General features: G+C 43.5%; 1 protein-coding gene across 9 annotated transcripts in view; it reads left to right on the forward strand.

Annotated features, from left to right (window-relative positions):
- The window catches only part of EML6 (EMAP like 6), a 298,929-nt gene that overhangs the window by 228,824 nt on the left and 53,983 nt on the right, over nucleotides 1-16,122 (forward strand). For 6 of the 9 annotated variants that reach the window (XM_048842340.2, XM_048842341.2, XM_048842336.2 and 3 more), the window contains one exon: nucleotides 15,287-15,365. In XM_048842340.2, coding sequence (XP_048698297.1) covers nucleotides 15,287-15,365 — 79 coding nt within the window. Of the gene's footprint in view, nucleotides 1-7,325; nucleotides 11,608-13,624; nucleotides 14,863-15,286; nucleotides 15,366-16,122 lie in introns of those variants that run through there. The other 3 variants (XR_012667789.1, XM_048842342.2, XM_075127190.1) reach the window with 3 other exon arrangements.

Raw genomic sequence — 16,122 nt, forward strand, 5'->3', positions numbered from 1 at the left:
TTGTAGTGTGGGGCCCAAAACTGGACACAGTACTCCAGATGAGGCCTCACCAGAGCCGAATAGAGGGGAACAATCACGTCCCTCGATCTGCTGGCAATGCCCCTACTTATACAACCCAAAATGCCATTGGCCTTCTTGGCAACAAGGGCACACTGTTGACTCATATCCAGCTTCTCATCCACTGTAACCCTTAGGTCCTTTTCTGCAGAACTGCTGCCTAGCCATTTGGTCCCTAGTCTGTAGAGGTGCATTGGATTCTTCCGTCCTAAGTGCAGGACTCTGCACTTGTCCTTGTTGAACCTCATCAGATTTCTTTTGGTCCAATCCTCCAATTTGTCTAGGTCCCTCTGTATCCTATCCCTACCCTCCAGCATATCTACCTCTCCTCCCAGTTTAGTGTCATCTGCAAACTTGCTGAGGGTGCAATCCACAACATCCTCCAGATCATTAATGAAGATATTGAACAAAATCAGTCTAACCAGTCTCGTTCAGTCTAATGTTTCAGCCACATTGGGTTCTACAGGAACAAAGGACTGGAAAAATCTGGCTAGAAATGTGGCATGCCATGAGAAGGCAGCAAATCACCAGAGAGCATTCCATAGGTGGAAAGAGCTTGAGATGAGACTAAGGTTAAAGGCCACCATAGATGATCAGAATCAAGAGAAGATTGCATCAGTGTCTCTTTACTGGTGAAATGTTCTGAAAAGGCTCATTGCCATTGTGAGAATGCTTGCTACCCAAAACCTAGCACTGCGTGGCACTTCAGATCAGCCGTATGTGCCAAACAGTGGAAACTTCCTTAAAATTGTGGAGCTGATGGCTGAGTTTGATGCTGTACTCCAGGAGCATCTTAGAAGAGTCACCACTCAAGAAATGTACACACACCACTACCTTGGAAAAACAATTCAAAATGAGATCATACAGTTACTGGCAACAAAAGTCAAACAGAAGATTGTGGCAGATCTGAAGTCAGCAAGATATTACTCTGTTATTCTGGACTGCACACCTGACATAAGCCATATGGAACAAATGACTTTAATCGTGCATTTTGTAACAACAACAGAACCTAGTGAAAATGTCCCTGCAATGGCGACTGTCAGAGAGCATTTTCTAGAATTTATTGACATTGATGATACTACAGGAGCTAGTATGACAAATGTGCTTCTTAAAAAGCTGGAAGTTATGGGAATTGTGAGAGCTGACATGAGAGGTCAGGGCTACGATAATGGTGCCAACATGAGAGAAAAGAACAGAGGAGTGCAGACACAGATCTGAGAGTTAAACCCTTGAGCTTTTTTAGTCCCATGCAGTTCTCATTCAGTGAACTTGGTGGTCAGTAATGCAGCATCAGCTTCTAGTGAGGCTGCTGAATTTTTTAGTGTAATTCAAAGCATGTATGTATTTTTCTCTGCATCAGCTCATTGATGGCAAATTTTGAAGCAACATCTGGGAACATCCTCTCTGACACTGAAACCACTGAGTCCCACATGATGGGAAAGTTGAGTGGAGGCGATAAAGCCTATCGAACACCAAATTGGGAAGATAGATGATGCCATAGTTGCCATTATGGAGGATAATGCTATGACAGGAACTGTTCATGGGAGAACAGCAGCAGAGGGAAATGGAATCCCCAGAAACATAGATAACTTCAAATTTCTGTGTGGCTTAGTGTTGTGGCATGACATACTGTTTGAAATAAATGTTGTAAGCAAGAGACTCCAAGGTGTTGACCTTGATATATCTGGAGCAATGGAATAACTGGACAAAGCAAAGTCATACCTACAGTCTTACTGGTCAGATGAGGGATTTCCAAACGTTCTGAAGAGTGCACAGAAGTTGGCAGAGAAACTTCACACTGAAGCTATTTTCCCACTCATTCAAGAATACAAGAGTCACCAAAGAAGACATTTTGATTACGAGGCATGGGATAATCCCATATGAGACCCCAAACAACAATTCAAAGTTGAATTCTTTAACCAGGTGCTAGATTGTGCAATACAGTCAGTTGAAGAACGTTTCATGCAGCTAAAGGAACACAGCAGTATATTTGGGATGTTGTATGATATTCCAAAACTCCTCACTATACCTGAAGAAGACCTACACCAGCAATGCAGGGCACTAGAGACAGTGTTGACACATGATGACATGTGTGATATTGATGTGAGTGATTTAGGTGATGAACTGAAAGCCCTTTCAAGATACATTTCATCAGGATCAACTCCAAAGGCTGTTCTGGAATATATATGCACAAATAAGATGACCACCCTCTTTCCAAATGCTTTTGTTGCCCTGCACATACTTCTAACACTTTCTGTAACAGTTGCCAGCGGAGAACGCAGCTTCTCCAAGCTGAAGTTAATAAAAACACATCTACGCTCCACAATGACACCGGAGAGGCTGGTCGGCCTTGCAACCATCTCAATAGAGCATGAGCTGGCCCAGACTGTGGACCTTTAGGAAGCAGTTCAAATGTTTTCAGCCAAGAAGGCACGGAAAGCACCACTTTGATTATTCAAACAGATAAAAATGCCAGTGTTTACTATACAGACAAGAAAAGTTACATTTGCTGTTCAGGCATTTGAAAGTTAAGTGTTACTTAAAATTTTTGAACAAGGCATTTTAAGTTGTTAGTTCTCCTTTATTGGTGTAGGTAGCAGAGCAGTACCATGAGAGGTGTGGAACAGGAAGAAGGCAGAATTGAGACCTTTCAAAGTTTTGGCCCAAGCGAGGGGCCATGGGGGCATCATTTGAACTCCCCACCTCAGGTGTCAAAATGTTGTGGGATCTGCTGATGGCATCAGAGCTCACCACTGCACAAAGTGTGTTGAAGTTGAGACATAGGGGTGCAAACCTCAATTCCATTACATTTTATGCTCCCATGATATTAAGTGCTGACAGTATTGTTGGCACTGAGATTAAATTTCAGTACATCAGTGCAAAACTTTTCAGTACAAATTAAGTGAACACATCAGGCTGTTCATTATTTCTTGCTGTGTTCTTCAGTCAAAGATCTGATCCATCAGAGGCTTCAATTGCCTCAGCAGAGTCATAGACCTTCTTATGTCAGGAATAGAAAAGTGGGGTTCCATTAGAGCAGAGCAGGCAAAGCAAAGCTTCACTTGACATGGAGGTGGTATTGATGACCAGAGTGGTGCATTCAGTCATCAAAAATTCTAGAGCCGTTATACATTAAGATGAAATTGATGAATTGTCTGTTGATGACCAACAGGGGGTTGTTGAGGTCTGGCTTTGGGACTGTCAAGGTTCCCCACTCTGAACTCTAGGGTACAGATGTGGGGACCTGCATGAAAACCTCCTAAGCTTACGTTTACCAGCTTTGGTTAAAACTTTCCCAAGGTACAAACTATTTTACCCTTTACCCTTGGACTTCCACTGCCACCACCAAACTTTATCTGGGTTCCTGAAAAAATGTAGTTTGGAAACATCTTTCCCCCCAAAATCCTCCCAACCCTTGCACCCCACTTCCTGGGGAAGGTTTGGTAAAAATCCTCACCAATTTGCATAGGTGACCACAGACCCAAACCCTTGGATCTTAGAACAATGAAAAAGCATTCAGTTTCCTTACAAGAAGACTTTTTATAGAAGTAAAAAAGAATCACCTCTGTAAAATCAGGATGGGAAATACCTTACAGGGTAATTAGATTCAAAACATAGAGAATCCCTCTAGGCAAAACCTTAAGTTACAAAAAAGACACACAAACAGGAATATTCATTCTATTCGGCACAGCTATTTTCTCAGCCATTTAAAGAAATCATAATCTAATGCATCTCTAGCTAGATTACTTACTAAGTTCTAAGATTCCATTCCTGTTCTGTCCCCGGCAAAAGCAGCACACAGACAGACACAGACCCTTTGTTTTTCTACCTCCTCCCAGCTTTTGAAACTATCTTGTCTCCTCATTGGTCATTTTGGTCAGGTGCCAGCGAGGTTACCTTTAGCTTCTTAACCCTTTACAGGTGAGAGGATTTTTCCTCTGGCCAGGAGGGATTTTAAAGGGGTTTACCCTTCCCTTTACATTTATGACAGGGACCAATCTGGCTGATACATGGAACACTGATGTAGAATCTCCAGGTCTGCTAGGCTGGATGACTTTATATTAGATGTCTGGGAAACATCAGAGGAGGCCAAGAGAGGCTAGATGGGAGCTAACAACTTGCTAGGACATTTGGAAGCAAGTCTCATAGCTGTGCCAGTCATATTCATACTCTTTTCCCAGGCTCAAGATTGAACATTTATACCAGTCTGTGAGGGACATATCCAACCACACTCTGAACACTTCCTAAAGATGCTGGGCTGCCTTCTCTCCATACCTGCAAGAATACAAAGAGTTGGACATAGAACAAACTATACAAAGTAAAAAAAATAAAAGTTTCCTCTTGCCAATGGCTAGGAAGGCCTCAATTCTTTGACATAGCAGGAGTTGCCAGGCTTGGCATCCCCGGTATTGATTACTGGGGATAGTACCGAGCACTGATGGAGCCAGTCACAAAACTTCTTTACATCTACTACAAATGAAGGTGTTGAAGCTCCATAGTTTAGGAAAGATTACTCCTTGAGAAAGCTGACAAGACATTGAGCTGAACCAGTTCAGCAGGCTAGCAACAAAATGTTTTATCCTAATGGAGGCCTGGGTTTGAGCAGTTTCAGCCTACTGTTTGCCAATGAAAGCTGAAAGTGTTGCAAAGGTGACTTTCTCCATGCCTGGGGAAGGAGGGTAGACTTTGTGGCTTTGGTTTACTCCTCTGCATTCAGTCTTTGGAAAAGCAAAAGGGAAGAAGAGCTGAGATTTCAGTGGTGAAATGATGATCCAGTTTGATGGGCCACGAGCTTAACCATTTTTTAATAGGTCCTCAAATAAAATGTGAAGTGACCAGCTCCCCATTCTCCATCACACAATTTTTCTTCCTTTCTTCAGATAGTCTCCCCACAAACTCCTGCATCAGTCTTCATTCCCTTTATACCCCTTAAGCCATGCACCTGTCATTACGCAAGCATAAACAGTCTTCACCCACACCCAGGCATACCAGATATATGCCAGCATCCACACACGTTAGTCACACACCAAGACGTGCACTAACACTAGTGGTAGATAGGCAAGAGTACCTTCCATGGTATTGTCAGAGGAGCAGGAGGGTTCCAGCCTTCAAGTGCCTCTCCTCAGCCCCTGAGACAGAGAAGTTCCTCACTCCCCATCCCCACAGACAAGAGAAAGGGAGCCAGGGGGATGTTTTTGTCTCTGAAGGGAGCCATCAGAATCCACCTCTCTCTTCAAGCAGGGTTGTGGGGAAGCAGGACTATTCCACTATCTCCCTCCCTATGTAGAAGGAGATAGGCTCAACTGTTCTTGCTCCTCCATGGGAGAGAGGCTATAAGGAGAGAGTTGATTATGATAGCTGAATTGCCGCTAGCAGAATGAGTAGGGACTTTGAACTCCATCCCGTTGTTGCAATGTGCCCTGTTTTCACCACACATCGAAGCTCTATGCAGAGACAGCACAGGCAAAGCCAGTGGAGTACAGATCAAAGTCCTGTGCTGCACTGGACTTCCAATTCAGGGGCAGACTAACAGGGGTCGGTCCTGGGGCCGGTTTTGTTCAACATCTTTATTAATGATCTGGATGATGGGATTGATTGATTGATTGTATCCTCAGAAAGTTCGCAGATGACACTAAGCTGGGGGGAGAAGTAGATACGATGGAGGGTAGGGATAGGGTCCAGAGTGACCTAGACAAATTGGAGGATTGAGCCAAAAGAAATCTGATGAGGTTCAACAAGGACAAGTACGGAGTTCTGCACTTAGGAAGGAAGAACCCCATGCACCGCTACAGGCTGGGGGCCGACTGGCTAAGCAGCAGTTCTGCAGAAAAGGACTTGGGGATTACAGTGGACGAGAAGTTGGATATGAGTCAGCAGTGTGCCCTTGTTGCCAAGAAGGCCAACTGCATATTGGGCTGTATTAGTAGGAGCATTGCCAGCAGATTGAGGGAAGTGATTATTCCCCTGTATTCAGCACTGGTGAGGCCACACCTGGAGTATTGCATCCAGTTTTGGTCCCTCCACTACAGAAGGAATGTGGACAAATTGGAGAGAGTCCAGTGGATGAAAACAAAAATGATTAGGGGGCTGGGGCACATGACTTACGAGGAGAGGCTGAGGGAACTGGCATTATTTAGTCTGCAGAAGAGAAGAATGAGGGGGGATTTGATAGCAGCCTTCAATTACCTGAAGGGGGGTTCCAAAGAGGATGGAGCTAGGCTGTTCTCAGTGGTGGCAGATGACAGAACAAGAAGCAATGGTCTCAAGTTTCAGTGGGGGAGGTCTAGGTTGGATATTAGAAAACACTATTTCACTAGGAGGGTGGTAAAGCAGTGGAATGGGTTACCTAGGGAGGTGGTGGAATCTCCATCCTTAGATGTTTTTAAGGCCTGGCTTGACAAAACCTTGGCTGGGATGATTTAGTTGGTGTTGGTCCTGCTTTGAGCAGGGGATTGGACTAGATGACCTCCTGAAGTCTCTTCCAACCCTAATATTCCATGATTCTATGATTCTGTGACACTCCAAAGTGCCGAGCCTCTAAGGAGCAGGATTTTCATCCTCGTACAGGGGAAGACAACAACTTCGTAAGCCCATCTGGACAAGTCTAACCTAACCTAAGTCAATGCCTTCAGAAAGGAATTAAAACCCCTTGTAGCATATGCTTTTCCTTTACTGCTTTAGTTGCTTAATAAAAATAATAATTGCATAAGTACCTCTGAGGATTATAGAAATCATATAGTATATCTGCCTTACAAGGTGTGAGACTAGTCATGGCCCAGGGTTGGGAGCCCTTGAGGCCTAGCAGAGTCCAGTGGCAATGAACTGGTCAGGGAGTCCGGGTGAAGCCTCTTCAGCAGTTGTAGTTTTAGCGTGTAACAGTAGGTATATATCTACATTGCAATTAAATACCCATGGCTGGCCTGCGTCAGCTGACTTGGTGTATTGGGCTCAGGCTGCAGGGCTGTAATATTGCGGTATGGATGTTTGGGCTCAGGCTGGAGCCTGGGCTCTGGGACCCTCCCCCTAGCAGAGATGGAGCTCCGGGGAGGTGGGGCTGGGGGTGCAATTTTAAAATGTCTTCTCAGATGTATTAGTTTGTGCATTGAATTAAGATAATTAATTCATTGTTGTTTCTTTCTCCTCTCCCCCACCTTGTTTTTCTTCTTCCCCCTCCCTCCATATCTGTCTTCCTCTCTCCCCTTATTTCTCTTTTCTTTTCTTGCTCGTCTGATTGGCATTCTGCTCCCTGCTCTGCCTATGTAATTTAGGAATGGGGTGTCAATCAGAGGTGCTGCAGGAACAGTCTCGCGGTGTGGGAGCCCAAAGAGCAGCGCTCCCACACCACGGGACACTTTGGTCAGTGGCAAGACTGTCCCGGCCAATCCAGGACAATTGTAAGCCATGTTATATATTACTTAGGAAAATACATAAAAATTATGTCTTATGTGAGAAACAGTTTAATGGTTGAATTGGGATCATTTTAACGGACCAAAGCTAGAATTTAAATGACAAGAAGTATAATGATCCTGTTGCCTAACATTATGTTTCATGCCACTAATATGGGAGGCACAATAATGTTTGCATTTTGTGTTCTGCTAACACTAATTCATATCCTGTGTTTGCAGCATTCATTTGTTTGACTTGCATGTCTACATGAACTAACAACCTAATACCTATGGTGATGGAAAATCCTTCAATGCAGGTTGAATATATGGAAAACCAAAAGCAGTGTTAGCATGTCTAGTCCTCTGTTTTATATCACACTAGTCTGTACCATTTACTGTAAGTTATCTGTCATAGGCTGTTTTTCATAGGCTGTCATAGGCTGATTTGTAATCCTACACTGTAGTAGGGTATAAAAAGAGGATTTTCCTATCTTCAGATATTGGTTATTCTTTTGTTGATGATTTATTTCTTATAACACAAGGGCTCAGTTTTCAAACAAGCCTCCAAAATTGCACACACATTTTTGCACCATAAATTGAATGGCTAGATGCATAGTTACACAATTTGCTCATACAAATATGTATTTTACATGTATAATTTTGTGGGTGCAATTTCAGAAGCCAGCTTGGAAATGAATCCCCATTTGTATACACGCATTTGTGGAGACTATTCAGAATGTATTGGAGAAAAATATATTTGGGGTATAGGAAATAACACAATGAGTCTTTTAACAGAAGAGTGGTCATTGGGGTGGAGTGGAGTCTTCTGGGATCCTACTTTTTTACCTTCTCTATAGCTCGATGTCAAAATGACCTATTCAAGCTGTAATTGACAGGACACTGCTTCTACTGTGGTTCTCCCCCAGAACTTGAACATATTGTGACTGCTATACTCCCAGCCGCTGGCAGCCTAATGAACTCAGGATCAATCTCATATCCTCTACAACGCAGCCATTGTGCTGCTGCCAGATCAGAGACATGGCCCCAGACTGTTTTTTTGTTTGTGTGAAGCTTTGTGTGCTTGGAAATGAAGTCATTCCGGTACAGTGCATCTATCCACACAAAGCGCCATCAACATTTCTCTATTGTAACTTGAAAATTGCTTTCCGCTCCAGCATTGTTCAGGAACTGTCAACTGCTTTGAGGTTTTTTTATCATGTGGACTGGAGTCCACTAGGGACCACAGGGAAACCTTCAAAGGCATGTCATTTATGACCTGGCTTGAATCCAATCATCCAGAGGTGAGAAGCTAATGTATTCACCCACCATACTACCTCCTTCATTCCAAAAGATCTCCATATATTATTGAGTGAATATTTTTATTTACCAAATATTCCCAGCTACCAACAGTCTTATCATGGATGTATTAAATTAATACAATCAATGGAAGAGACTCTCTCCCCCAACACACCAAATACAAACCCAGCCCCAGCACCTGAGAGAAGTCTGTGAAAAGAGACATACTTTGCAGGGTATGCTTAATGTCAGCAAACTTGGATTTTGTCAGACTGCTAAGGGAAATAAATACCAGAGTTGAGGAATTTCCAGTAAAATCAGCTAGCCATTTAAATTTGGGGACTGTTGGCTTGAGTGCCTCAGCTGATCATAACTACTCTGATAGTATGTGGGGAGAAAGTGATCTCTCACGTAGCTGGTAAACAACTTATACAAAGCTTTTTAGCTCAGAGTTAACAACTTAAATTTTTCCTGGAAGCCAGTGAAGCAAGAAACTGATGCAATATCCTGTCTGCAACAGGATCTTCCAAGTTGCCCTATTTGTGCATAATATTATATAGGAAGGAATCATAGATAGGTGCAGGAGGCCTATACCAAGATCCTGCAGTAGCTAAACAGCTTCGCAGGATATTTACAACAATCAGCTAATTTAAAAATAAAGGTCTCTAGTTCCCATTCAGAACTGTTCGTATTGATCTTCTTTTCTGCTTGTTCATGTTTGGAGACTGAATTAGAATGACATGTGAATGCAATGAATAGCTTCCTTTCTTAAAATATATGAAAATGGCTATGACCACCATGCATTCTCCAGTATCTTATTTTTGTTTTAAAGAGTGCATCAGCATACATGTAAAATCATGCAGAGTACTGCAGAAATGTTAGTGACTTTGTTGTGCTGTTATTATGATTTTTTAAATGATGTTTTCTTCTAACCTTGTTTAAATTTTGTTATATTCCAAAGCAGGCTATTTCCAGTGTCAAATAACATTATTTTTACTCCCCTGTCCAATATCCATGAAATGTTAAGTAAAAGTAATGACAAAAAAAATTGCATAGCCTAACTATTACTTGAATATTATCAGGTTATTATAATACACTTCCATACATATATGAGGATGGGAGAACATGAAGAAGTTTTAGGTTTCACAAAGTCTTTAAAACTTTTTTGAAAAGTTATTGATGTTTTGTAACACATTTTAGAATGATGAGAAAAAGATGTGCATTCCTTCTCAGCACCCAATGGAAATTACTTTTAAGGTCTCACTTACATCTTTTATGATATGAACAACTTTTTATTAAATCTCAGAGTATAACTTTGTTGCCCAAACAGATTTTCCAGGTTTGGATCCCCTTATTCTCTCTCTGACCATGCCTTTCTCTTCTTGGGAGTATGCTTTCTCTCAGGCTTGTTTGTTTTCTTTTTCTGTTATCAGAGCATGCGCTCTCCAGCTAGCTACCTTAGAATCATAGAATCATAGAATATCAGGGTTGGAAGGGACGTCAGGAGGTCATCTTGTCCAACCCCCTGCTCAAAGGAGGATCAATCCCCAGGTAAATCATCCCAGCCAGGGCTTTGTCAAGCCTGACCTTAAAAACTTCTAAGGAAGGAGATTCCATCACCTCCCTAGGTAACGCATTCCAGTGTTTCACCACCCTCCTAGTGAAAAAGATTTTCCTAATATCCAACCTAAACCTCCCCCACTGCAACTTGAGACCATTACTCCTTGTTCTGTCATCTGCTACCACTGAGAACAGTCTAGATCCATCTTCTTGGGAACCCTCTCTTAGGTAGTTGAAAGCAGCTATCAAATCCCCCCTCATTCTTCTCTTCCGCAGACTAAACAATCCCAGTTCCCTCAGCCTCTCCTCATAAGTCATGTGTTCTAGACCCCTAATCATTTTTGTTGCCCTCCGCTGGACGTTTTCCTATTTTTCCACGTCCTTCTGGAAAAAACTGGACACAGTACTCCAGATGAGGCCTCACCAATGTCGAATAGAGGGGAACGATCACATCCCTCAATCTGCTGGCAATGCCTCTACTTATACAGCCCAAAATGCCATTGGCCTTCTTGGCATCAAGGGCACACTGTTGACTCATACCCAGCTTCTCAACCACTGTAACCTCTAGGTCCTTTTCTGCAGATCTGCTGTCTAGCCATTCGGTCCCTAGTCTGTAGCGGTGCATGGGATTCTTCCGTCCTAAGTGCAGGACTCTGCACTTGTCCTTGTTGAACCTCATCAGATTTCTTTTGGCCCAATCCTCTAATTTGTCTAGGGCCCTCTGTATCCTATCCCTACCCTCCAGCGTATCTACCTCTCCTCCCAGTTTAGTGTCATCTGCAAACTTGCTGAGGGTGCAAGCCACACCATCCTCCAGATCATTAATGAAGATATTGAACAAAACCAGCCTGAGGACCGCACTCCACTTGATACCGGCTGCCAACTAGACATGGAGCCATTGATCACTACCCGTTGAGCCCGACAATCTAGCCAGCTTTCTATCCACCTTATAGTCCATTCATCCAGCCCATACTTCTTTAACTTACTGGCAAGAATACTGTGGGAGACCATGTCAAAAGCTTTGCTAAAGTCAAGGAACAACACGTCCACTTCTTTCCTCTCATCCACAGAGCCAGTTATCTCATCATAGAAGGCAATTAGATTAGTCAGGCATGACTTGCCCTTGGTGAATCCATGCTGACTGTTCCTGATCACTTTCCTCTCCTCTAAGTGCTTGCCCACCTTTGTGTCCCACTTGGCACCCAGGTCTTCCTCTCTGCCCATCTCTTTGCTTTTGGGCTCACCCCAGTGGTAAGCTGGAGCCAGTTCCCACTGTTTTGCTAGAACCGGTTGTTAAATTTAGAAGCCCTTTTAGAACCGGTTGTTCTGCGAAGACCAACCGGTTCTAAAAGGGCTTCTAAATTTAACTGGCCAAAAGTGGCGCCTTAGGCGCTGACTCCATGGGTGCTCCGGGGCTAGAGCACCCATGGGGAAAATTTGGTGGGTGCAGAGCACCCACCGGCAGCTCCCCGTCCCACCCCACCCCCGGCCCCAGCTCAGCTCACCTCTGCTCCGCCTCCGCCTCCTCCCCTGAATGCACCGCCCCACCCTGCTTCTCCGCCCCCCCACAGGCTTCCCGCGAATCAGCTGTTCGTGCGGGAAGCCGGGGCGGGCTGAGAAGCAGGTGGCGGCTTCGGACTCAGACCCAGGGAGGCGGAGGTGAGCTGGGGCGGGGTGTGCGAGGAGGGCCGCCCACGCTGCAGCAGGTAACCCTGGGGTGGGGTGCACGGGAACTGCTCCCCACCCCAGGTCGCCTCCGCCACCCTTGGCCTGAGTGTGAAGCCGCTGCTGCCTGCTTCTCAGCCCTTCCAGGCTTCCCACCGAACAGCTGATTCACGGGAAGCCCGGGGAGGGGGCGGAGAAGCAGAGCGGGGCGGTGCCTTCAGGGGAGGAGGCACAGCGGAGATGATCTGGGGCCAGGCGCAGAGTGGGGAGCTACTGGTGGGTGCTCTGCACCCACCAAATTTTCCCCATGGGTGCTCTAGCCCCAGAGCACCCAGGGAGTCTGCGCCTAACGTGCCACTTTTGATGTGATCAGTGGGGGGAGTGGCCGCTCCCCCTGCTCCCCCCCAGCTATGCTCCCCCACCCCTAGGAGCCAGAGGGACCTGCCAGATGCTTCCTGGGAGCTGCCCCAGATAAGCACCACCGGGACTCCCCACCTCACCCCCCGGCAGGTCCCTCTGGCTCTTAGGGATGGGGTGGCACCCACTATGGTGGCCCACGAGACCCTCCTGCCCAGTTCTGGGGGCAGTCAGGGGACAGGGGTGGATGGGGCAGGGGTTCTGGGGGAGGGCAAGTCAAGGAATGCAGGGGGTTGGATGGGACAGGAGTCCCGGGGAGCGGGGGTGGGCAACGACCCCCTCATGGAGTGAGTAGGGAACCAGTTGTTAAGATTTTGGCAGCTCATCACTGGCTCACCCTCAATCTCAGTTGCCAGGACTTTTTCCTCTGCCTCTCTCAGGTGACAGCGGCTTTATTTGTCTCTTTCATGTAAGGTCCTCTCTGACGGCCCAATCCTGTTTCCAATAACTTCACTAGGAACAGGTTTCTCATTATTGTTATCATTTTTATTACACTTGCACTGATCAGTCAAATTGTACTATGTGCTGTACACGCACAGACCAAGAGACAATCCCTGCCCCGGAGAACTTATCCTAATTCTTTCTGACCTGCTGTTTCTACTCCTTTACTCTCCTTCCTAAGTAGCTCTGTCTCTTTTTCTTTCTGCAGTCAGGCCTCTTTTTCTCTTCCTTCAGCAACTTGTACCCTTTTCTCTCAGCCCTGACTCCATTTCCTCTAAGACATCTCCCCTTTTCTCCCTCTCTCTTTCAAATCTCCCACTCCCAATGTTTCACCTTGCCACTTAATTTGTTTGCCCTCCCAATACTGCCACCTCTGCTCACCCATGTTTTATCCTCCTCTTTCTGCTGCTACAACTAAATATTTCACTACAGACTTATTGGTTAGCTGAAGGGAGGAAGAGAACTGTCACTCACATCTTTTTCCACTCCCACCTAACCATAGAAACAGCAGAGCTAATTCTGTTCTGACTCACACAGGTATAAATCTGGATTAAGTCCATTGAATATGAGTTACATCTGTGTAAAACGGGTGTAAGAACAGACTAAGGCCCATTATTACTAAAAGAAACAAAGTCTGTAGTGATTCAGAGTGCCTGCAAAAATTAAAGCCCATAACATTTGAGTGTGTCTAAATTTTTCTAGAATTCATTCCTCCTATCTCTTACTGTGCACACATTTTCTTTAAATTACTGGAAAGAAACGGTTAATACTTGTATTATGTTTTAACTTGCTTTCCTTTGGAGGCAGGGAATTGTCAAGTAAGTATTAACACACAGGAAAAATACAGGTTTCTATGAATGTGCAGAACAGGTCACAAAGGGTAAATATATTTAATTTATTACAATGCAAATTTCTCACCCTCAACACTGCCATCTTAAGTTTCAACCAAATTAGCGATGACCATAGACTTTTTAAAAGTGAAAATGAACTTGATGCTGCTTTTCTTTTACATTTCTTTTGTGAACCACAATATGAAAATAAAGCACTGAATGCATATGTGTATATATATATATGTATATATAAATACATACAATATTTGTGTGTGTATGTACTGTGTGTGTGTATATATATATGTGAGTGTGTTTATATTTTCAAAATAAATTGTGTGTTGGCTACTTAATCCTGGCTTGCTTTTGTCATAAACTTTAACAGACATTCTTAGGGGAAGAAACGTAAAATCAATTCATTTTAAAATTATACTAAAACAGAAAAAAGAGCAGGAAACATGCAAGAAAACAATTGATGCTTTTCTGAATTGTTCATTTAAAGGCCTCATACTAGTTCTGGGTTCAAATTGGCCTTTGCAAAATGTTCTAGCTTAGCTTAATGTTTTATATGGAATGAAATTTTATGACCGTTTACTTCTCATCTAGTCTCTGGTGGTGATTATACCACGGTTTGGTCCAGTTATCACTGATGATTACATAATGCGTTTTGATTGAACAATTTCAGAGAAAATAAAGGAACCTGGTTTCCCTGAGAACAAAAAAATAGAAACTGTCTCAGTACACAAGTTGGCCTACCAAGAAACAACAGGAAGTAGGCTAAATTATGAGCTGAACTAGAATACAAATAAACGTCCATTGTGTGAAACTCTCAGCAGCACTCATGAGACTGTTGTTATGTTTCCAAGAGTTACAGTTTCTATAAGGCACTCCGAAAAAACTAAAATACACAAAAGTATTCTCAGTTCAGTATAAAGTGTGTGGGAAGCATTAATAAAGCTTCCTTTTTTTCTCCCTGTCCTGTAGGAGTTTGCCCGGTGATGCCAGGGTATGACCTTTCTGAATTTGTAGACTGGTGCACTCTTTAATTTCTGTTTTAGTTCTTGCTGGCATGCTTGAATAGCATGATTTGTGCCACCCAGGAATGACTGATCAACTCTGAAAATGCTTGTGCATGATTAAAATGGCCAAAATATTTGTACAAACCGTACTAAGTTTCTTACTTGGTTTTATTTGCTGCTTACAAGGGGATCAAGGTAACTCTTTCCTCTTTTATTGTCACAAGATCACCTGCTGATATATTTTGTTCATGTATATTTTGAGCTTTTATTTTCCTGGTTGAGTTGTGGGGGTTTTGTTTGTTTACTTTTAATTTGTTTTTTACTTTTGATTTTGTTTTGCTCTTTTTGAGTCCAACTTTCTGTGCTACATAATGTTGCAATAAATACACTAGCTCTATGCTTTGTGAAATGTTGCCCTTAAAATACCCCAAAGATTATATCACCAAAGAAAAAGCAGCTCAGATTAAATAAAAAGGAATAAGTTATCATTTACTGTTTGCATCTGAAGTGATTTTTTTGCCAAGTAAGGATTAATTATACAAGAATTACAATGCAAGTACAGCAGGCATTTCAGACTTATTAATTATCTTCTCCTTTGTTTTCTCTGTGCTTGTTTCAGGCCACCAGTTAGCAGAGCTGCTCCTCAGCCTGAGAAACTGCAAAAGAATGATATCAACAAAAAAAAGAAACTGGTTGAGGTCAGGCTTAGCACTTTTTTTTCTTCTTTTTTTTAGGATTAATGTTTATTGGGTGAATTTCACCCATACTTCGAATGCAGACTAAAGTCACATATGTGCCTGGTTGTGACTCTCTGTACATCCCTAATTTACACAGACATTTGCTATGTTAAACATGTTAATAACTAGCTACACATTGGTCATTTGCACATGCAGTTATCATGACTGCATACGAAATAAAAATGGTGCCCCAAATTATGCTGTTTTTTGTGTATTTGGGAGTGCACATTTTTCTGAAAACGTAGTCCCTAATTTTAAAAATATATGTTCACTGAATGCACTGAGCAAGCCAAATACTATAGCTGTCTATGGATACTATCTGCAGCAATTACTTGGCCTGTCAATATCACATAGGTTTTTAAAATAATCTGTACTATGCCCATCAGTGACCTGCACACGAGGTGCCTTCATTGCCTCGGGAAGGCACATATTAAAGAGAAGTGCAGGCTCTTCAAAAACTTCAGACCTCCCACTCTCAAAGACAGGGACATCAGATTAAAAGCCCTATTAATGGAGGCTGCCCTGTGCCCCACGTTGTAACCATGCCGCTCCGACTCAGCACTGAGCACCTCGGCATTGGTGTGGAGTGCTCCCCCAGCACTGGCATCTTTCTGGCACCACTCCCCCTTTTCCATGTCTAAGAAGAAGCATAAGAAGTTGCAGTTGAACCGAAGTTGTTCCCTAGCACCACGCACAACTACCTGGGAAATTGGAATCT

Source organism: Caretta caretta, chromosome 3 (genome assembly GCF_965140235.1).
Source record: "Caretta caretta isolate rCarCar2 chromosome 3, rCarCar1.hap1, whole genome shotgun sequence".
Classification (NCBI taxonomy): domain Eukaryota; kingdom Metazoa; phylum Chordata; order Testudines; family Cheloniidae; genus Caretta; species Caretta caretta.